Below are 23,986 nucleotides of genomic sequence, written 5' to 3' on the forward strand. Positions count from 1 at the left end.
CACATCCATTTGGGTAAACACCTGGGACCCATGTAGGTAAGTATGATAACCCACATGGCCCTCGGGTTTAAGTCCACTTTGAAGGGCCTTGTTGGGTTTCCCCTAATGGGGCCCAAGGAACAGCCCTTCATTTCCATGTGGGGCCCATATGGAAATGTTGGCTGCAACATGGGACCAACAGTTTACATGTTTATTTTTTTGATCAGTCTGTGTGTGTATGTATGTATGTATGTACAGTTGAAGTTGGACGTTTACAGGCACTTAGGTTGGAGTCATTGAAACTTGTTTTTCAACCACTCCACAAATGTCTTGTTAACAAACTATAGTTTTGGCAAGTCGGTTAGGACATCTACTTTGTGCATGACAAGTCATTTTTCCAACAATTGTTTACAGATTATTTCACTGTATCACAATTCCAGTGGGTCAGAAGTTTACAAACACTAAGTTGACTGTGCCTTTAAACAGCTAGGAAAATAACAGAAAATGATGTCATGGCTTTAGAAGCTTCTGATAGGCTGATTGACATCATTTGAGTCAATTGGAGGTGTACCTGTGGATGTATTTCAAGGCCTACCTTCAAACTCAGTGCTGACATCATGGGAAAATCAAAAGAACTCAGCCAAGACTTCAGATAAAGAATTGTAGACCTCCACAAGTCTGGTTCATCCTTGGGAGCAATTTTCAAACGCCTGAAGGTACCACGTTCATCTGTACAAACAATAGTATGCAAGAATAACCACCATGTGACAACACAGCCATCCTACCGCTCAGGAAGGAGACGCATTCCTTCTCCTAGAGATTAATGTAGTTTGGTGCAAAAAGTGCAAATCAATCCCAGAACAGCAGCAAAGGACCTTGTGAAGGTGCTGGAGAAAACAGGTACAAAAGTATCTATATCCACAGTAAAACGAGTCCTATATCGACATAACCTGAAAGACCACTAAGCAAGGAAGAAGCCACTGCTCAAAAACCGCCATAAAAAAGCCAGACTACGGTTTGTAACTGCACATGGGGACATCAGTCCTCTGGTCTGATGAAACAAAAATAGAACTGTTTGGCCATAATGACCATCGTTATGTTTGAAGGGAAAAGGTGGAGGCTTGCAAGTCGAAGAACACCATCCCAACCGTGAAGCACAGGGGTGGCAGCATCATGTTGTGGGGGTGCTTTGCTGCAGGAGAGACTGGTGCACTTCACAAAATAGATGGCCTCATGAGGACGGACAATTATGCGGATATATTGAAGCAACATCTCAAGACATCAGTCAGGAAGTTAAAGCTTGTTCTCAAATGGGTCTTCCAAATGAACAATGACCCCAAGCATACTTCCAAAGTTGTGGCAAAATGGCTTAAGGACAACAAAGTCAAGGTATTGGAGTGGCCATCACGAAGCCCTGACCTCAATCCCATAGAAAATTTGTGGGCAGAACTGACAAAGCGTGTGCGAGCAAGGAGGCCTACAAACCTAACTCAGTTACACCAGCTCTGTCAGGAGGAATGGGACAAAATTCACCCAACTTATTGTGAGAAGCTTGTGGAAGGCTACCCCAAACATTTGACCCAAGCTAAACAATTTAAAGGCAATGCTACCAAATACTAATTGATTGTAACTTCTGACCCACTGGGAATGTGATGAAAGAAATAAAAGCTGAAATAAATCATTCTCTACTATTATTCTGACATTTCACATTCATAAAATAAAGTGGTGATCCTAACTAACCTAAGACAGGGGATTTTTACTTGGATTAAATGTCAGGAATTGTGAAAAACTGAGTTTAAATGCATTTGGCTAAGGTGTATGTAAACTTCCGACTTCAACTGTATGTATGTATGTATATATGTATACACACCTCTTTATCTATTGTTCTGAACTATTCTCAAAGATGAACACACACCACCACTACACTAGTGTGTTTTCCTGTATGTGATACAGGGCCTACAGCCTCAGAGCTCAATTCAATATATTATAAAAGATAACCAACTCTCGCATAAACAAACGCACATACATAAAGTACATGAGTATGAGCACCCACAGACACACGCACACAAAGTGTTTGCATCTATACAAATGTTAGGGACCATTATCTGCTACCACTACAATAGTCTGTGAAACTGGCCTGATGAATGCGGAGTTGCACTGATCAAAAAGCCCGTTGAAATGCTATGCAAGTTTGTCTGGAACTCTGGTTATAAAACAGGGTCCGGTTGCACCAGTTGGGTGTAAAAACGTGGTCTTAAATGCAAGGTCGGGCGGAGCTACGTCAGAATTTACACCTGTTGCACCAACCAAAAATAAGAGTAGTCGTAGATAAATCCGTAAGCAATGCGCATTCATGAGATTCGATGCTTCATAACGATAGTTTCTAGGCTGTTAATATCTTTACGTCAGTTCTAAACTTTGCGAGGTATGTCCCATCACTTCGCAAAGCCCACCACTATGCACGCACCTTTTCTTAACCACAACTGGATGGATCAATCAATAATTATTGTGGGAATGAATATCACTGAATGACGAAAATATTGGTATAAAGGACACTAATGCCATTGAAGGCATTTGTCATTATTGTTGCTTACTGAAACTCTCCAAAGTCATCCAACCGTTTTAAATACTTTAAAGCAATAGCCGTGGGGGATAAAACTATAATTTCAGCACCGTTATGATTGGGACATCATTATCACGATGCTTTGAGACAAGCGTGGGGACTCAGATTTTTCTTTTCACGGAATCTCCGTTTGGATATTTGGTTACAATTAGGCTGGGAAAGTGTTAGCCAAATTGAGTTGAGTGTTAATGATCTTTAGTCTAGTTTGCTCGTCTAACAGTGTTATCAGAACATTTTGAAAGCCTGTTATGTAGCCTATGATAGCCTAGTATAACAGGCGGATTACTTTGCTTTTCACTCACGTAGTAGCCTAGGCTATATCCGCAAAGGCAAATAAGTGGTGGCAGCTCATCTATTAGTTTGCTAATATCTAATTAGACACATTTAGCATGCAAAAATGTAGCATAAATCAAATGTATTACTTTGCTAAAAGCCCGCGGAGGTTGTGAAATATGAACACAAGACTCACATCCTTTTGAAAATATAGATTGCTATTATTTTCTGTGCATATCATAAAATAACAGTCCCAATTTAACACCTTACGCCTGCTCCCTACTAGGCGTAAGATCTGTCCCAGGCGTAGCTCATAGAAGGGCTTACACCCAGGTGGTGCCACAGGTATCATTTTTAGGTCCGGTTTAAGGCACATTTTATGTCGGACGTAGAGTTTACTAACCACTTGCACCACTTACCGACTGGTGCAACCGGCACCAGGTGCACTAGCCTGGCCGCTATGACAACCGGACAGACCACAGTAGCCATGCCGATGGGATTTAGACTGTTGTAGCTATGGTAATGAGAACATGGCTGTAATTGGTGCACTATCCACTTGGGATGTGGGTGACTTGGGGGAATGTTGAACTTTGCTAGGAGGAGTGAGGAGTTGAAGTGACCGGTTCAAGTACCTGCCACCCACAAAAAAATATGCACAGGAAAAAACGCACACAACACACACACATGTACACCACCACCGTGTGATACAACTTATCTGACAGGCTGACTGTGCTGTGTTTTTATCTGTGCTGACTCACTAGACTAGCAGACTACAGTGACATGTTGCTCCGACGCACCAGAAAACACTTATATAACAACTGTGTGTGTGTGCTCATGTTTATATTTTGAGTCCACAATCCAGTGCATAATCATTCAAATTTGTAGACAATCCCATGACCTTATAAATATAATACAATATCTCCTCGACGCCGCCTACCTGCCTGCCGCCACCATCTCCTTGCTTGTGATTGGCTGGGTGTGCGCTCGGCTGGCGTTGTTGGCATGGCGACCACTCCCCTCTGTTGTCAGGGGAGACGACTCTTCAGTCTTCTCCAGCCCCTGGTGGAAAAGGGATTTATGAGTATTTCCCACAGACAGCGTCCCCAGGGGTTTCAGGGTGAGGTTTCCCATAGATAAAGTTCTAGGATCAGCTTCCCCTCCCCTAATTCGAACCTCAACCATTAGTAAGGGAAAACACAAATCTGACCCAAAACAGCGTCTAGGGGCATCTTGGGGAGGCAACATTGTGGTTTTACTGTCCCCAAAGTTCCTCTGTCCAGTGTCTGTGTTCTTTTGCCAATCTTAATCTTTTATTGGCCAGTCTGAGATATGGCTTTTTTTCACAACTCTGCCACACATAGGGGATCCATTCACAAACTCGATGAGGAGGAGAAAGAGATGGAGGAGGAGCGAGGAGAGTTGTGTTTCTCAGCCAGCCAGTGCTGGACTGGAGCCCTCAATATAAATAAACAAAGAGAACACCCAGGGAACTGGACAACAAGTGAGTCCAGACCTACAGCAGAGCAGATGTCGATGAGAACCATACGGTCGAAGGCCTACAATGTATACGTGTCTATCTATTTGGTGCCCGGGTTGTATTAATTAGGCACCAAAGAAATAAAAACAAACGGACTGGAACAGAGAGGGACAATGCAAAATTGTGCAATAAGAAATGCTCATTCTCCATTGAAAAATGTTACCATGGGCCCTTATGAATATGACCCTGAATAAACCTCTTTATCTATGGTTCTGAACTATTCTCAAAGACAAACACACACCACCACTACATTAGTCTGTTTTCCTGTATGTGGTGCAGGGCCTACAGCCTCAGAGCTCAATTCAATATATTATAAAAGATAACCAACTCCCGCATAAAGAAACGCACATTCATGGAGTACATGAGTATGAGCACCCACAGACACACAAAGTGGGTGCATCTCTTTCTTAAAACACTGTCATTTGCTACCATCTGGGTCCACTTGGCCAACCCCTGGCACTCTCCTAAGGCCAATTATAGAACCACAACAACACCGCGTCCTTCTTTTAGGTCTACGACTACACAATCCCCTCATGGAAGCCCAATAGCCTGGGAAAAAGTCAGTTACTCTGTTACTGTGCTTTTCTGTCATTTGGTTTAAAAATGTGTGCACGTGCACAAAAAAAGGGTCAGTACTGGGATATTTGTTTTTATATACACTATCGTTCAAAAGTTTGGGGTCACGTAGAAATGTCCTTTATTCTTGACAGTTTATCATTTTAAAAAGGCTAACTGATCATGAGAAAACCCTTTTGCAATTATGTTGGCACAGCTTAAAACTGTTTCTAAGTGACCCCAAACTTTTGAATGGTAGTGTATGTATATGTATATGGCCTTAAGTATGCCTGAGTACACAGGCTTTCTTTTCCTTTCCAAATCTTGGCTCGGTTTGTACTCCAATCTCCAAGGGAGTGGAGGAGCCAAGTCTGACTCCAGGTGCGGGTCAGTCCGTATACTCTACGGGACAACTCAATTATAGAGGATATTTTGGAGTAATCAGCTTTGGGGGATATGGGACTAGGCCAGATGTATGGAGCAAGAAAGAGGAATTGAGATTTGAGGATAGTTGGAATGGGGCCTAGGTAACACACACACAACAGAACTGCAAAATACTCATACTTGTACTGTAGCCATATTCATAATTGCAGATGACAAACACCCATACAAGTATGCACAAATACATGGCTGTACACAGAGGCATATGTGCACATAAACACACCTCTACATACACAGGTACACACACACACGCACAGAATATACCTTAATCAAAGACATGTTGGCAGCCATGTTCATCTTGGCTCCGTCATCAGTCTTCCTGTCAGTTACTGGCAAAAAACACATATTAGCACACGTGTATGTGATTTGATTTAAACATTGGTCAAAAATCACATGAGCACAAATTCACAGGTTCACATCAGAATGTTATTCTTTCATTATTGTGGAGGATATGAGCGACCTATCAGTCACCTCAGGTCTTGGATTAGGTCTTTGTGTGTGTTTTGTTTTTAAAACAGCTATTGCTGTAACGCTGTTTACAGGGTTGGCTTGTTGGTGTGAGGCCCACTTGCACACAGAAGGACAACTCATTCTCGCTTTCACGCGCATGCACATGCAGTCACACACACAGCGAGACAGAGACAAACACACCTACTTCCTTCCACCCACACATACATACATACATACATGCACTAATCCTACCATAGCTGGACTGAACACTCTGTACTCTGTCTGGGAGGGAACAGTACTGTACATTCACCACCTGCTCTGTAAAGTGATAAGGGTCTTTCCCAGGAGCGAAAATGGCAGAAAAGGGCCTGGGAATTCTGAGGATATCCCATCAGTTTCAGTTTTACAGACAAGTGCCTCTGAGATTGCAGTCATCGCCATACCTATGGAAATACGCCCGATGTTGCAAGAATGTTCCCAGAACACATTTTATATGTTCTTCAAAAGGTTCCCAGAATGTTTTATTAGATTGTAGGGAACAGTCTGGTCAGAACATTGCTGGACAAAACAAAATACACTGCTCAAAAAAATAAAGGGAACACTTAAACAACACAATGTAACTCCAAGTCAATCACATTTCTGTGAAATCAAACTGTCCACTTAGGAAGCAACACTGATTGACAATAAATTTCACATGCTGTTGTGCAAATGGAATAGACAAAAGGTGGAAATTATAGGCAATTAGCAATACACCCCCAAAAAAGGAGTGATTCTGCAGGTGGTGATCACAGACCACTTCTCAGTTCCTATGCTTCCTGGCTGATGTTTTGGTCACTTTTGAATGCTGGCGGTGCTCTCACTCTAGTGGTAGCATGAGACGGAGTCTACAACCCACACAAGTGGCTCAGGTAGTGCAGTTCATCCAGGATGGCACATCAATGCGAGCTGAGGCAAAAAGGTTTGCTGTGTCTGTCAGCGTAGTGTTCAGAGCATGGAGGCGCTACCAGGAGACAGGCCAGTACATCAGGAGACGTGGAGGAGGCCGTAGGAGGGCAACAACCCAGCAGCAGGACCGCTTCCTCCGCCTTTGTGCAAGGAGGTGCACTGCCAGCGCCCTGCAAAATGACCTCCAGCAGGCCACAAATGTGCATGTGTCTGCTCAAACGGTCAGAAACAGACTCCATGAGGGTGGTATGAGGGCCCGACGTCCACAGGTGGGGGTTGTGCTTACAGCCCCACACCGTGAAGCATGTTTGGCATTTGCCAGAGAACACCAAGATTGGCAAATTCGCCACTGGCGCCCTGTGCTCTTCACAGATGAAAGCAGGTTCACACTGAGCACATGAGCACATGTGACAGACGTGACAGAGTCTGGAGACGCCGTGGAGAACGTTCTGCTGCCTGCAACATCCTCCAGCATGACCGGTTTGGCGATGGGTCAGTCATGGTGTGGGGTGGCATTTCTTTGTGGGGACGCACAGCCCTCCATGTGCTCGCCCAGAGGTAGCCTGACTGCCAATAGGTACCGAGATGAGATCCTCAGACCCCTTGTGAGACCATATGCTGACACATGCACATTTGTGGCCTGCTGGAGGTCAGTTTGCAGGGCTCAGTGCACCTCCTTGCACAAAGGCAGAGGTAGCGGTCCTGCTGCTGGGTTGTTGCCCTCCTACGGCCTCCTCCACGTCTCCTGATGTACTGGCCTGTCTCCTGGTAGCGCCTCCATGCTCTGAACACTACGCTGACAGACACAGCAAACCTTTTTGCCACAGCTCGCATTGATGTGCCATCCTGGATGAACTGCACTACCTGAGCCACTTGTGTGGGTTGTAGACTCCGTCTCATGCTACCACTAGAGTGAGAGCACCGCCAGCATTCAAAAGTGACCAAAACATCAGCCAGGAAGCATAGGAACTGAGAAGTGGTCTGTGGTCACCACCTGCAGAATCACTCCTTTTTTGGGGGTGTCTTGCTAATTGCCTATAATTTCCACCTTTTGTCTATTCCATTTGCACAACAGCATGTGAAATTTATTGTCAATCAGGGTTGCTTCCTAAGTGGACAGTTTGATTTCACAGAAGTGTGATTGACTTGGAGTTACATTGTGTTGTTTAAGTGTTCCCTTTATTTTTTTGAGCAGTGTATATGTTCCTAAAACACAAAAACTGTCCAGAGACACCCTGTTTTTGCTTTGTCATTATGGGGTACTGTGTGTAGATGGATTAAATTGATGAGGGGGAAAAAACTATTTTAAAATGAGAACGTAACGTAACAAAATGTGGAAAAAGTCAAGGGGTCTGAACACTTTCCCGAATGCACGGTATATCCTGTCATATCCCGACAATGTTCCCACAGCCTAAAAAAATGTTTTAAAAACTTTTAAATAATATATATTGCATTCTGAAAGTATTCAGATCCCTTGACTTTTTCCACATTTTGTTAGTTAGGTTACAGCCTTATTCTAAAATGTATTGAATTGTTGTTGTTTTTTCAATTTACACACAATACCTCATAATGACAAAGCAAAAACATTTTTGCCAATGTATTAAAAATGTAAAACTGTCATGACATTTACATAAGTATTCAGACCCTTTACTCAGTACTTTGTTGAAGCACCTTTGGCAGCGATTACAGCCTCGAGTCTTCTTGGGTATGACGCTACAAACTTGGCACACCTGTATTTGGAGAGTTTCTCCCATTCTTCTCTGCAGATCCTCTCAAGCTCTGTCAGGTTGGATGGGGAGCATCGCTGCAAAGCTATTTTCAGGTCTCTCCAGAGAAGTTAAAATCGGGGTCAAGTCCGGGCTCTGGCTGGGCCACTCAAGTACATTCAGAGACTTGTCCTGAAGCCTCTACCGCCTTGTCTTGGCTGTTTGCTTAGGGTTATTGTCCTGGTGGAAGGTGAACCGTCACCCCAGTCTGAGGTCCTGAGTGCTCTGGAGCAGATTTTCATCAAGGATCTCTGTACTTTGCTCCATTCATATTTCTCTCTATCCTGACTAGTCTCCCAGTCCCTGCCGTTGAAAAACATCCCGACAGCATGATGCTGCCACCACAGGCTTTAACATAGAGATGGTGGCAAGTTTCCTCCAGACGTGATGCTTGGCATTCAGGCCAAAATGTTCAATCTTGGTTTCATCAGACCAGAGAATCTTGTTTCTCATGGTCTGAGAGTCCTTTAGGTATCTTTTGGCAAACTCCTGGCGGGCTGTCATGTGCCTTTTACTGAGCAGCGGCCTCCGTCTGGCCCCTCTACCATAAATGCCTGATTGGTGGAGTGCTGCAGAGCTGGTTGTCCTTCTAGAAAATTCTCCCATCTCCAGAGAGGAACTCTGGAGCCATGTCAGAGTGAGCGTCGTGTTCTTGGTCACCTCCCTGACCAAGGCCCTTCCCCCCCGAATGCTCATTTTGGCCGGGCGGACAGTTCTAGGAAGAGCGTTGGTGGTTCCAAACTTCTGAATACTTATGTAAATAAGGCATCAGTCTTTGTTTAAATTTTACTCTAAAAACCTTTTTTCGATTTGTCATTATGGGGTATTGTGTGTAGATTGATGAGGAAAGAAATGTATTTAATACATTTTAGAACAAGGCTTTAATGTAACAAAATGTGGAAAAGGTCAAATGCACTGTATAACAATTTCTTTTTAATAGTTTTTGGAGTTTTAAATATTGAACTTTTTTTCCGGGTAACTTCGGAACAACTCAGAATGCACTATATCGACCGTCATTAAGAGAACCTACTCTGCTACAGAGTTCGTATGCTAGCTCAATAGCTAGCACGAGCTGGCTAACTTTAGTCACTAGCCATGCTAGCATGTAATTAAATTCCAGACCGAGTGTTGGTGGTGGTGAGCTACAATCCACCAATTACGAGAAAATGTGATGTAAACAAGCTATCGTATTACCAATCAGCGAGTATTCCCCACACGTGAGGCATCCTGCATGTTCAACAGGCAGGCTCTTTGTGCCTTCTTGCCTCAGGCTCACGAAAGGAGAAAATCCTCCCTGCCTGCTTTAATTGTTTAGTACCTCATCTGTTTGGTACCTCATTTTTGTCCTGTGTTTTGTCACCTTTGCTTCTCTGGTAGCTCTGAATTAGGCTACCAGAGATTTATTTTAATTACTTTTTCAACGTTGGCTTAGTGTTAGATGACTGACATCGGAGTCTGGACTGTGCTATTGTGTGATCATTTCCGATTGCTGACTGTCTCCCTAGTCTACTGTGCACTCTGCCGCTTCTGGAGTATTGCTCCTGGAATCCATCTACTTTGGATTTCCCTCGCTATATAGCTATTGGATTATCTGCCTCACTGACTCTCAGCCCGGTGAAACGGCCTATCCCTCCGAAGGGCCTCGCTCCCTGGCTCTCGCTTAGCAACTCAGCCACTCTTGCCATAGGTTGGGCCCCAAGCATCAATGTCTCTGCTCTCTCTTTGCTTTTGATCTGCTGGTGTTGTTTAAATTGTGGTCTGTGGGTTCCTGCCTGTGCTAGTTGGTCTCGAGTTGTTAATCGTGTTGCGCTCTGGCTTGCTACTTATGCTGACCTTGGTGGTTGGCTAGCTAGGCTAGTTAGCTAGCTGGCTAGTTAGCTAGCTGGCTAGCTTAGACAACTGCATATAATACTATTTAATAACTGGTTAGATGGTGTTTCAGATTACTTTAATGTGGCTCAATTCAATATTAAAAAGATGTAAATTAGCTAGCTACTGTCGTGCCAATTAGCAGCACACCGGCCACCATGCTGCAGACAAGGAACCAGAAAAAAAGCTGCAAAAACTAAACTGGTAAAACATAGAAATAATTGTTAGAATAAAATGTTAGAAATATAAATCTAAGAGAGTGCACTCAATTTAGAATTAATATATGCAACAATTTTTAAAAAATGTGTCTGATTTTTTAAATGAAAACCATGCATTGGTCATGAAACATTTGGTGCAAATGAATGTTAAAGTGCAAATGATAGGAATATTTAGCTGTGCGGCTACATGTGGCCGTCACATTGACGTAATCCAAAATCCACCGGAGTCGGCTGTTCAAAACTACTTCTGACACAAGTCAGCAAAGACCCATTACACACACACACACACACACACACACACACACAAGCCAAGGAAGTTGAGCTTCACTCTAGTTATGCTCAGTGGGGGTTTTGGGTTTTGACTTCAAGCCAGAAACCATTTTGACAGAGTCAGAGAGTAGGAGTGCTGATCTAGGATCAATTTTGCCTTGATCATAATGATATATAAGATATACAGACATGGGAAAACTGATCCCAGATCATCACTCCTACTCTAAGATACTGTTTGACTCAAGTCCAGCCCTCATCACTTCATCCTAGACCTTTCGCAGAGATCAAAATAAACACAAAAGCCTGGAAAAGCCTTGGCAACATGTCCACCTCTGAAGATTAGCAATTGTTCCGTAAGTGTTTCCCATTCATCTTGAAACAGCTTGTATCCCTCAGGGAAAGACAGGGAGCCAATTGGAAAGCGGGGATGGCTGGAGGGGCCAATGGATCCAGCAGCGCTGATGTGAATATTACCCAGCATCTCTTGGGACGCTCCAGAATTGAGCTCTGTGGTTGGAATTCACACATTAATTCAAACCGTCACCCGTTTCTCTTATTTTCAAGGAGTTAGACAACTTTTAAGTAAGTGAAATGTACAATACCAGTCAACAGTTTGGAAACACCTACTAATTCAAGGGTTTTTCTTTATTTTTTTACTATTTTCTACATTGTAGAATAATAGTGAAGACAAAACTATGAAATAACACATATGGAATCATGTAGTAACAAAAAAAGTGTAAAGTGTTAAACAAATATTTGATTTGAGATTTTTCAAAGTAGCCACCCTTTGCCTTGATGACAGCTTTGCACACTCTTGGCATTCTCTCAAACAGCTTCATGAGGTAGTCACCTGGAATGCATTTCAATTAACAGGTTTGCCTTGTTAAAAGTTATTTTATTTTTTTTCCTTCTTAACGCGTTTGAGCCAATCAGTTGTGTTGTGACAAGGTAGGGGTGGTATACAGAAGATATCCCTATTTGGTAAAAGGCCAAGTCCACATTATGGAAAGAACTTATCAAATAAGATAAGAGAAACGACAGTCCATCATTACTTTCAGACATGAAGGTCAGTCAATCCGGAAAAGTTACTTCAAGTGCAGTCGCAAAAACCATCAAACGCTATGATGAAACTGGCTCTCATGAGGACAGCCACAGGAAAGGAAGCTCTACCTCTAATGAACGTATCCTCTGCAGCAGAGTTACCAGCCTCAGAAATTGCAGCCCCCGAAAAATGATTCACAGAGTTCAAGTAACAGACGCATCAACATCAACTGTTCAGAGGAGACTGCGTGAATCAGGCCTTCATGTTCGAATTGCTGCAAAGAAACCACTACTAAAAGGATATCAATAAGAAGAAGACACTTGCTTGGGCCAAGAAACACGGGCAATGGACATTAGACCGGTGGAAATATGTCCTTTGGTCTGATGAGTCCAAATTTGAGATTTTTGGTTCCAGCCGCCGTGTCTTTGAGACACAGAGTAGGTGAACGGATGATCTCCGCATGTGTGGTTCCCACTGTGAAGCATGGAGGAGGTATGATGGTGTGGGGGTGCTTTCTGGTGACACTCTGTGATTTATTTAGAATTCAAGGCACACTTAACCAGCATTGCTACTACAGCATTCTATAGCGATACACCATCCCATCTGGTTTGCGCTTAGTGGGAATATCATTTGTTTTTCAACAGGACAAAGACCCAACACACACCTCCAGGCTGTGTAAAGGCTATTTGACCAAGAAGGAGTGTGATGGAGTGCTGCATCAGATGACCTGGCAGCTGACAAGCAGGCAACAAGTGCTCAGCATATGTGGGAACTCCTTCAAGACTGTTGGAAAACCATTCCAGCTGAAGCTGCTTGAGAGAATGCCAAGTGTGCAAAAATGGCATCAAGGCAAAGGGTGGCTACTTTGAAGAACCGAAAATATATTTTGTTTAACACTTTTTTGGTTACTACATGATTCTACATGTGTGTTATTTCATAGTTTTGATTTATTCACTATTATTCTACAATGTAGAAAATAGTAAAAATAAAGAAAAACCCTTGAATCGGTAGGTGTGTCCAAACTTTGGACTGGTACTGTATGTGCTGAGCCAGCATTCTTCGTAGTTCGACCAGCCTTTTCCACTTGAGAGAGTTAACCTCTGCCACACTTGCCAGTGGAACAGTTTCACGGATGGGGAACTCCATACTATCAATGACGGGACACCGAATCTGAACCCCCCACACTCCCCTTCCTCCAATAGAAAACTCCAAAAGCAAAACAGAGGCTTTGCCAACTCTGCATATACACACTAATTGACGAGCCCACAGAGCTTACCTTTCCCAGTCTCCTCTCTCCTTCTGACCCTTTTTGTGTCATCAGTTCGATTCCTCTGCCTCTTTTCTCCTGCTTCTTCCTCAGTCTCTTTTGTTTCTCTGCTTTGCATCCAATGTTAAAATGAAGTGTGCGGTTGCGAGTCAGGAAGCGAAGAAGTGATCCATGGTCTAACTCCACAATTTCCCCTCTCTCAAGCTCTCCGTGTCGGAACAAGCACTGGGATTGGTCCGGATTCGGGAATAGCTGCTGCAACATTAGTGGCGTTTTGCCACTTTCCCTTCAGGTCCTGAACATCCCTCCGTCTCACACACATGTTTTAAACACAGTAGCACTTAAGTCACCCACAATCTCCCTCTGTTTCTCATTCACACACAAAGACACACAGAATACTCACTCCCTCTCAAACGCACACACACGGACGCAAGCACAAGCAACGCACACACGGCCTCACCCTATGCCACCACTGCTGCTTTTGATGCTGAACATGAACCCCTGAGGTGGGATGGCCAGCTTTCAAACATAGCCTGAACTGAAAAGGCTCTGGGCCGAAGAATCCCTTTTCATTCTGCTCCGAAGCGCGACATTAGCCCGAATCAATGCCCTCTTATCCCGACAGCTATAGCAGCTGTGTATCTGTTTAATGTACTGTACACTCTGTAGCCTCTTTCCTTTAACATTGAAATGCATAGAGTGTACAAAGGAGGTGGAAAGAAAAAAACTGGTACAGTGGTGCCTTTGAGGCCTGTAAAAGCAGAGTTCTTACCTTTTGGCTCCTCGGCGTCCCCAGCTTCCAAAAGGCTGTTAAAAGAGAGAGAAAGAGCGAGAGAAGACAAATGAGGTCACACACTGAGATATGTGGCAAGGGGACAAACGATGACATGGTTTCACCTGCTAACACATGCCAGGGTTTCCATCAGCCCCCCCCCCCCCCCAAAGGATGAAAAGATGATAAAAAAAAAAGTAAAACATGTTGCCGGCTTAAAATGACCGGGAGAAAGAAAATCCTGTTGTAAAATAATGCTTTCTATTTATTGATGGAAATACCAGTCGATGGAAATACATTTGACCGTCATGCTTATCGGTCTATAGGTTGATTAGCGTAATTTAGTGGAATTAAATTGGCCTGTGTGTATTTTCAGTAGTCATCATACATCTTATTTACCCAACACAACTATCACACAAGCTTACAGAGCCTATTGTGAGCAGAATGTCTACTAGTAGTTCCTCAGCTGGTTGCTGCGTTAGTAAAACATGTGCTTTTATGAGCCCGTTTATTGTGCAACAACAATTCTAAATGCAATGACATACTAATAACATTTTTTTGGTAAACGATTAAAAAAAGAGATACTATTTTTATTTCTCAACGTGTAATTGAAGTAATTGCCTCCCACTCACCGTTCAAATGGAGCCAACATTCTGTCAATGCGTCACCCACCACTTCACAATGTGAGCTGGAAGCCTTATGCATTTTTGAAAGCACACTTGTTTGAAACCTGAATGTTTCATTTCATATTATGAGGTATATCTTCCCTTGCTTCAAAGTAGCCTACACGCAAAATCCGACCATGGAAACTTTTATAAAGACTTCACAGGCGGCGCATGAGTTTCAAATCCAGGGAAGCATAGAATTAATCCGACCATTTTTACCATTCTGCGTGCCAGATTTTCATATGGGCATTCTTGTGGAATAGTTTCATATCAATAATGTTTTTGTTTCTAAATCTAGAAGTTAAAATTCAACTAATGTGAGATATGTGGACCATTCTTGATACACGTTGGGCCCTCATACCACCCTCATGGAGTCTGTTTCTGACCGTTTGAGCAGACACATGCACATTTGTGGCCTGCTGGAGGTCATTTTGCAGGGCTCTGGCAGTGCTCCTTCTTGCACAAAGGCGGAGGTAGCGGTCCTGCTGCTGGGTTGTTGCCCTCCTACGGCCTCCTCCACGGCTCCTGATGTACTGGCCTGTCTCCTGGTAGCGCCTCCATGCTCTGGACACTACGCTGACAGACACAGCAAACCTTTTTGCCACAGCTCGCACTGATGTGCCATCCTGGATGAGCTGCACTACCTGAGCCTCTTGTGTGGGTTGTAGACTCAGTCTCATGCTACCACTAGAGTGAAAGCACCGCCAGCATTCAAAAGTGAACAAAACATCAGCCAGGAAGCATAGGAACTGAGAAGTGGTCTGTGGTCACCACCTGCAGAACCAGTCCTTTATTGGGGCTGTCTTGCTAATTGCCTATAATTTCCACCTTTTGTCTATTCCATTTGCACAACAGCATGTAAAATTTATTGTCAATCAGTGTTTCTTCCAAAGTGGACAGTTTGATTTCACAGAAGTGTGATTGACTTGGAGTTACATTGTGTTGTTTAAGTGTTCCCTTAATTTTTTTGAGCAGTGTATTTTGAATTACTTCACTCATTTCTGTACAGACAGGAATAATTATTTAATTATGGCACCCAAAAAATAAATGAACTTCCCTATTGGACCCATCGCTTTGCCATTTCTCTCCTGTTCTATTGGCTTTCATATCAACTTTCTTGTCCAGACACCAAAGGCACAATCCTTGTCATATTAGCAACCCATGCTAGTTGTTTCATCTTTAGATTCCCCCTTTTTCTAGGTTTCTAACAGAGATGTTCATATCTGTCACATATGGAACCGCTAGCATGCATGCATACATGGAGTTTAGAATGGTGTTTTCCCGCTGATTGCATTTTGGCAAATGTTTGAAAATGACGTTTTATTGGCTGCTTCATTAAATGAGTTGCATGTTCTGTTAAGATGAATTACCATAATCTAAATCACAGTCATTCTGAGCACCGTGGGTGGACGCTGGAGCTGTCCCAGGCAAAAAAAAAAATCTTGGTCGACCAAAAGTTGCCAGAGATCTAGATCACAAAAAAAAAAAAAAAAAAACGTAACCTGACCCAACTAGTCTCCTCCTGTTGGCTTTCGCAGATTCTGCCATTTCTCTCCTGAAGTTTCCAGTAATAGGCTACACGAGGAATCGGCAACATTTTTAATGTGGAATGCCAATTTATCTGATAATTTCTACCGATCTGCGTGCCAGTTATGGTTTTCATATGCACATTTTCATTTCATTTAAATGTTTAATAAGTTCTTTATATCTCAAAAGAATTACTAATAGTTGACTAATTGGAGTCAGCCCTAGTGAACGCCCTAATGGATTATGCACCCGATGCATATGGGTCTGGTAAATGGCTGGTAAATTGAAGTCTTACCAGTCACATTGTCTGGCACCATATTTTCCTAATTGGAAACCCTGAGGCACGCACAGGTGCAGGCACACACAAAGGGTCACATAAGGTCATGAGAAATGTTGATAACTTTTCCAAAATCACAAGGTTTCTCCAGAAATCCCGGTTGGAGGGCTCCCTCAATCTTGAAGGAATAAGCATGGAAGGGAATCCTCCAACAGGAATTTTGCAAGCCTACATCCACGTGATATCATAAATCAGAGAACGGTTAAAAGAAGGCTACTTACCGTCGCCTCAATTTTCAATTCAACATTAATTCACAGAGGTTAGAAAGACTGCTCACATTGTGTATCCGTGCACCCACAGCCACATCACTACCCATAATAAAAGTGAAACGTGAACCATTTGAAGACAGCTGTTCATCTATAAGTAATGGCCTTTAAATATGGATGGAAAGCAGCTGATGTGGGGACGGATGATGATGTAACACAAGGAAGGAAGCTGGTTTTAACACAAAAGAGCCTGGAGGGGATAGCTGGGTAAGGAGGCAAAGGGCACAGTGGAATAGAGGGTGATGCTGAACCACAAAACGGTACACTGCAACGACAACTAGGCTGGCATCTAAGTAAATTGACCACAGCAAGGATAGCTTTTTTCACTAAAACTAACTGATTTAGCAACTGGTTGCATGCCCTTGCACACAAACACACACAGCTATGCAATATGTTATGCGTCTCTACACTTGTCCACTACACTTGAGCTCGGCACAGTGAGCATCAAGCTAACGTTGTCTATTAGGGACTAGTGGCTCTTCCTTGAACCCTACCATTGACTCGCGGTGACGTCGCTGGCGGTCACCGGCTGCGTCCGGAAACGACCGCTAGCCATGCGGCTCCCTTCAGACACCCCCCTTAGCAACCGGAGGGGTCGGCGACGCGCGGTTGACCCCGCCCCTGGCTTGACTGGCGGGTGAAGGGGAGGGGCCACGACATGCAGCGTGTCCATGCTAGAGTCCAAACAGAGAAGAAAAAGGAGAAGAAAAAATAATAACAATAATGGAGAATGAAAGATGAGGGGAAGTAGGAAAAAAATGTGAAGAAAAACAGACAGCCAGAGTGAATCAAAGAAGTCATAAATCAAACACTTATTTCAGTGTTTCCCCAACTCTGGTCCTCAAGTAACCCCAACAGCAGGCAGGTGTGCTTGTCCAGGGATACAAATAAAATGTGTGCTGTCGGGAGTACTCAAACACTTGTCTCTATGGATCACGCAGAAATTGTGATGCTCTCAGATACCAGACAGACACCATCTTCGAATAACCATCACAAAGCCTGAATGATAATTGTGTTAGTACAAAAGGGCCTAGTGCATGGCTCTCCAACCCTGTTCCTGGAGAACCTACAGGACGGTAGCTCTCCAGGAACAGGGTTGGAGAGCCCTGTGGCCTAGTGAATGAAAAGGAGACGGGGTGTCTTTAGATAATGAAATGGAATGTAAATTGGATAATGTTCAATAATTCATTATTGCCCTGAACATGCATGAAAGGTCAATTTTATCCCGTATGGGTTTTACTAGTGAGGATCCAGCAGTACACAATGATTTTTGAAAATCAGGCTAATTCGTGACTGAGCATGCTGTGTATTATCTCAGGGGGGAAGTCAATGGCCAATACTACTGAGCCCGTATTCAAAGATATTCTCAAGATTAGTAAAATCAGGTCCTCCCTGTTCACTATAATCTGTACGGCAAAACTGAATCTGCAACACAAACTCTTACGTTTTAGTTCGAAAAGATTCGGTGATAACATGTTTCATAAACACATTCATTTTACATTCTAAATTAAAATCTTCTGGGCCTCTGAGCTTTCACAAAGAGTTTCAGTCTGAGCTGTGTGTGTGTGTGTGTGTGTGTGTGTGTGTGTGTGTGTGTGTGTGTGTGTGTGTGTGTGTGTGTGTGTGTGTGTGTGTGTGTGTGTGTGTGTGTGTGTGTGTGTGTGTGTGTGTAAACATGTATGTACTATGCAGGCACCTGAGCTGCGCCATAAGGGAGACTAGGCATCTACCATCCCACTAATCACTAGATTATGGGGTAAAATGTAGCCTGTGACATAGCCAATTCATATTTATAGCACAATTTTGGATTACACCCCCCACACATCTCAAAATCGAATGGTTTTGACCCTTTGGAAGTTTAGTGAGTTTCTTTTCTCCTCCCGCTTTTGGCCATGCAGTGCGCCTGCAAAGTAATTGCGGTCTTGTTATGAAATGATCAACTTTACCCTGTAGATCAAAAAATGGCCATATATACACTTATTGTTTAAAGCAAAACTACAAAAACTAGTGCTGGTGAACCTGAAAAATCAAATCTATTGTAAGCCCCATTCAGCATGTAGCCTACTGTATAGCCAGATGAGAGTTGCGTCTCCGGTAGCTTATTATAAGTCCAGTAAAACACAATTTTCAACAGAGCATCAGTGAATCATTACATCCTTATAAACTACTATTGAAAAATAATACTTAACTGGAGGTAGGGCTTGTCGATATGGCCAAAATATCATATCACAATATTTCAGATTTGAGACTGTATTTTATGTTTTGAATAATAAAAGTTCTAAATATGCTTCATGAGTAGTGCATGACCTGACCCAAAAATTATTCAACATTCCATTTCTGTATTTCCTTCACTAATTAGTTCATTTCCAGTGTACCACATTTGTTTTATCTTTGTATGCCTCTATTTTGTGGAAAAAGTCACTTTTCCTTTATCCGAATAATTATTCTTTATGACCAATTTGTAAGTCGCTCTGGATAAGAGCGTCTGCTAAATGACTTAAATGTAAATGTAATTATTTTAAATGGATTCATTGGCAGTTCTTATTTTCGCCACAAGGGGCGTTGTGCCAATTTCTAGGGAGCTTTTGGCAACAGTGCAGCTTCACAGGCAATATTAAATGGCAAAAAAGTATGTCTGTTGTGCGCCTGAAGCTCTTGCTAGAAAATTAGCAGTTCTCAACTGTTATCAGTCTTTTACTGGCGGTAAGAATGGATGATGGCCATCATTTTGAATGTCATCATACAGTTCGGGCCTATTATTACATTTATATTATATTTAACAAACCAAACATTGAAATAGCGTTATGTAAAGTAAAGTAAAATTCCAAACCTGTTCATGCATCATACTGGTATATAGTAAAATACAGTTTACCACCAAGACTGGAGGCCAGTGTCTTTGGTTAACCTGGAATTGAATCACTCCCAACACCACAATTACTGGTGTTTACTACAAGCACTGCATGAGTTTACACAGGACAAAACAACACTTGGCCGAGGAAGAGAGGTTTAACCACCCACCCACTAGGCTATACCAGACAAAAGAAAATATTGGTAGACCGAGAGTCATCCGTTCTTTCGACCAATCGATTGGTAATTTAAAAAAAACATGTTTAAACATGTATTTTTCCATATATAGACACAACCTGTTTGAATAAAGTCAACTATATGTAGGCTACTGAGCTTGTCTGATGCTTTAAGCACTGCAAATAAAAATGAAGACACAGCAATGACTAAAGAGGGAGCCAGAGATCAATATAGCCTAACCAGTAGAAGAAAAAAAACCTGTTCCCGATCTCCACCTCCCGCAAACATTGCAGCCCGCAGGTGGAAAATATGCTGATAAAAATAAATATCCTATAAATCACTGCAAAGAAATTGAAACATTGTATCAACTATTAACTTGGTTCAGACTCGTTCTAGCAGACTTGCAACATTCTATAAAAAATTCTGGGCCCTCAGAGTTCCACACTGCAGTGAGCTCCTGACAGAGACACACAGCTGTAGGCTATTTGCGTAAGGGATAAGAAGTAAATCAGGTATTTTTTCATTTTTTTTTTACATCAGAGCATTATTTTTTCCCCTTCATTCTGAGCGGTTATCTAAAGGGAGAGAGATGGAAATATTTTTCACATAGGCTACATTGAGGAACTAACTAGAATGACAATAGATGTAAATAGACTGTTTTCTTGATATTTGAGGCAAAGAAAAAAAGCTTCACATTGATGGTGAGTTAAGACAATCAGAAATAGTATCAGATCCCCAAATGGGCACATTTATAGGTCTATATTTGCACGCAGGCCAGGTAGCCTAGGCCTACTTCTATGTGTAATCAGGTGCGTGTCCTTACTCAAGATTGACAGGAGTGTGCCAAACAAAAGACAATTAATAAATTGACAACTGGTAAATGGAATGAAATCAACCAAAACCTTTTTTCTCACAACTGTATCCTAGGTTGTGTGCTCCGCAAACAACATGTCCACTCCTACAATGACAACGGTAAGACTGTAATAATAATATATTGAAGGCATTAACAGAAATGACCATAACCAAACAAGCATTATAGATTAGAAATGATGGGAATTAAGGGTAGGCTAAATGTACTACTGGTGATACTGGTGTACCATCCCCGCTTCCGCAATGGATTAGTCCTCTCAGACAGGCGTGAATCAGACAGGTGTCTGATCTGGCATACATTTTTGTATATATTGCCACTGCTCGAGTAAAAAAATAAAATATCGGTCGACCAACAGCCTTTCGACTGTTGAGGGTTCAGTGAATGTGTGCAAACCAGCCTGACCCTAACATCTGAGCATACCTGAGCACAACAACATACCTGCCTTACTCAACACCCACTCCATCACCTGCAAACAATAACAGCAATGTTACGGTGTCGCACTGGAATGTGTTCCGGAATTCTTCCGATGGCATTGAGGAGTACACCACATCAGTCACTGACTTTATCAATAAGTGCATTGAGGACGTCGTCCTCACAGTGACTGTACGTACATACCCCAACCAGAAGCCATGGATTACAGGCAACATTAGGACTGAGCTAAAGGGTAGAGCTGCCACTTTCAAGGAGCGGGACTCACACCCAGAAGCTTATAAGAAATCCCGCTATGCCCTCACATGAAACATCAAACAGGCAAAGCGTCAATACAGAACTAAGATCGAATCATACTACACCGGCTCCGACACGCATCTGATGTGGCAGGGAATGCAAACTATTACAGACTACAAAGGGAAGCACAGCCGAGAGCTGCCCAGTGTCACGAGCCTACCAGATGAGCTAAATAACTTCTATGCTCGCTTCGAGGCAAGTAACACTGAACAAGCTATACACCCCCCCCCCCCCTAAGACGGCGGACGTAAAGGTAACGTAAAGGTAATGGCGGACTGAACGAAGTTATGTAGAGCACCTCAAGATAAAACATAATATTCGAAATATCTGCTAAATAGACTAAAATATTAGCACTACATAATCTGGTGAGTGATAAACCTTCAATCTGGATAATAACACAAAACAAATCCTAAGACTAGAGACATTTATCGACAAATATTACGAAAACAGGCAACAACCAAACATGACGGAGAGTAAGACAGGGGAACCGTTTACAAAACGCAAGCGAGATTCTTCGACAGATACTGACGATTTAATATTCTCACCACCGGGAATGGTAAAGGTCGAAACCGATCTGTTAAAATCAATAAATGAAAAACTGGGTTTACTTGAATTACTTAGTAAGGATATAAAAGAGTTAAAGGCAAGCCTAGAGATGAGTGATGAAAAAGCTGCGACATTGGAGAAGGAAACACACGCGCTAAAAGGGACAGTCAATAAGATTCAAAGCGAAATGAATGGAATTAAAAAAGAGAACATCGTTCTGAAGGAAGCCTTACTGGAGATTCAAACTAGATCCATGAGAGAGAATTTGGTACTTACAGGTATCCAAGAAAAAGAAGGAGAAGTTCCTGAATCTATAGTTAGAGAGTTCCTCCGTACAGCGCTTCAGATTCCATGTGAAGTTGTCGACAAAATCCAACTTGAACGTGTTCACCGCTTCGGACAGAGAGGGCAGAGGTACGAACGCCCAATCGTTGCAAAATTTGCTTAATTTAAAGATAAAATAATGGTTAAAAGCCTAGGTAAAAGACTTGCTGGGACCAAAATTGGCATGAATGATCAGTTTCCGAAAGAAATTGCAGAACGGCGCAAAGTTCTGTATCCAATTTTCAAAGAAAACAGATTAAAAGCGAAACGAGTAGCTCTCGTCGTTGATAAACTATATATTGATAACCAGTTGTTCAGAGACACAAAGACTACTCCATGGTTATTTTAAAATTTACAAAGTCCTCATAGACGAGGAAAATAAACACAATTCAAGCCCGGTTACTGATTGTAACAATACAACAAAAAATATAGCTTTTTTATAAATCTTCACATATAACTAATTGAACACACAAGCACTATTTTTACACAGTGAAGATAAAAACTAAGTAAACAGAAGGCACAGTATGTGTGGATGATATGGTTTGTGTTTATTTTATTTTTTATCTTATTTGTTATGTTTGGAAAGTTGAGTGAGTGAGTAATGAAATGGTTGCATATCCCAGAGCCAATGTATTGCTGTGAGCCGGGTATGAGAGGGCTTTCAATGTTGTTCAGATGATGGATATACTTTTATAATGAATTATACGTCTTATTTATTTATTGTCCTATCATGGAAAACTACATTTTTTTTATCTTAATAAATTATATCTAATTATTATCCTATTTTAATGGTACTGTCTATGGCCCTATACCCTAGACACCCACCTGAATGACCCAGATATTAAGGAGAAGTCCCTAACTGTTTTATGTGCTCGCTGTAAGCGGTCTATATGCAGCTAAAATGAGGTCAGAGACCAAGAGCAGCACTGCCCCCTCAAGATTCTGAGCCTGCTTGGCAGGGTTGGTCCTGCAAAGCCAAAGCCCCCTAAAGGGAGAGGAAAATATACAAGGAATTTCTCAAAGCTGCTAATGAGAACCTTGACGACCTTGTACCTAGCCGGTGGGGATTCCGGTGGGGTACCCCCACCCAGGCAGTGGCAGTGCTGGCAACACTAGCTGCAGTAACCCATGGGGAGGGGGTCACACTCGGACATTCAGAGAGGGGGTATATTATTGTGGCCCTGGCGGCACAGAATCAAGGTCGGACTGCATGGAGATGCGTGGGGACATGGTCATGACTGGTGGCCGTATTGTGGGTGTTTTTTCAGGAATAGGGTGTACATTTGACTGCCATTATCTAGGATATGACAATGGTAAATAAATTTCAATTTTTGCTTATTTTTTTGCGCGGTCTTGCAGGCCTTCTCATGCAGCTGCAACTGCAATAGCATTTGTAAATCATGACCCATCTTGAGTTGGGCTCTGGGATGGTGCAACTGTTGAGAAAGTGAGCTTATGGTTGTGTGGGGGTAAGGGCTGAGTGTGTATGTGTGTATCCCACAACTGTTGCGAAAGAAGAAGTAAAAGATGTAAGGTACAATAGAGGATGATCCACAGCTATATATAATACAAATCGAGGTGACGGCAATGGAAATGCATATGGCAATTGATTTACTTCAATTCGGTAAATGGAACTGTATGCTCTTTTCAAAGAATGGATCCCAGTCGGTTCAGGGCTATGGGATACAGGGGG

At 42.6% G+C, this 23,986-nt stretch overlaps 2 protein-coding genes across 5 annotated transcripts in view; one reads left to right on the forward strand and one right to left on the reverse strand.

Moving 5' to 3' along the window:
* Nucleotides 1-23,986, reverse strand: part of svild (supervillin d) — a 116,478-nt gene that overhangs the window by 54,011 nt on the left and 38,481 nt on the right. For 3 of the 4 annotated variants that reach the window (XM_055922005.1, XM_055921987.1, XM_055921997.1), the window contains exons 3-6: nt 17,297-17,476; nt 14,008-14,042; nt 5,673-5,737; nt 3,813-3,934 (exon numbers count right to left, since the gene is read on the reverse strand). In XM_055922005.1, the coding sequence (XP_055777980.1) occupies nt 3,813-3,934; nt 5,673-5,737; nt 14,008-14,042; nt 17,297-17,476 (402 nt within the window). The remainder of the gene's footprint in view (nt 1-3,812; nt 3,935-5,672; nt 5,738-14,007; nt 14,043-17,296; nt 17,477-23,986) is intronic. The other variant, XM_055922012.1, reaches the window with a different exon arrangement.
* The window catches only part of LOC129854894 (sperm axonemal maintenance protein CFAP97D1-like), a 79,302-nt gene that overhangs the window by 4,171 nt on the left and 51,145 nt on the right, over nt 1-23,986 (forward strand). The gene's annotated exons all lie outside the window — the stretch shown is intronic.

The sequence above is a fragment of the Salvelinus fontinalis genome, chromosome 1 (genome assembly GCF_029448725.1).
Source record: "Salvelinus fontinalis isolate EN_2023a chromosome 1, ASM2944872v1, whole genome shotgun sequence".
Lineage (NCBI taxonomy): Eukaryota > Metazoa > Chordata > Actinopteri > Salmoniformes > Salmonidae > Salvelinus > Salvelinus fontinalis.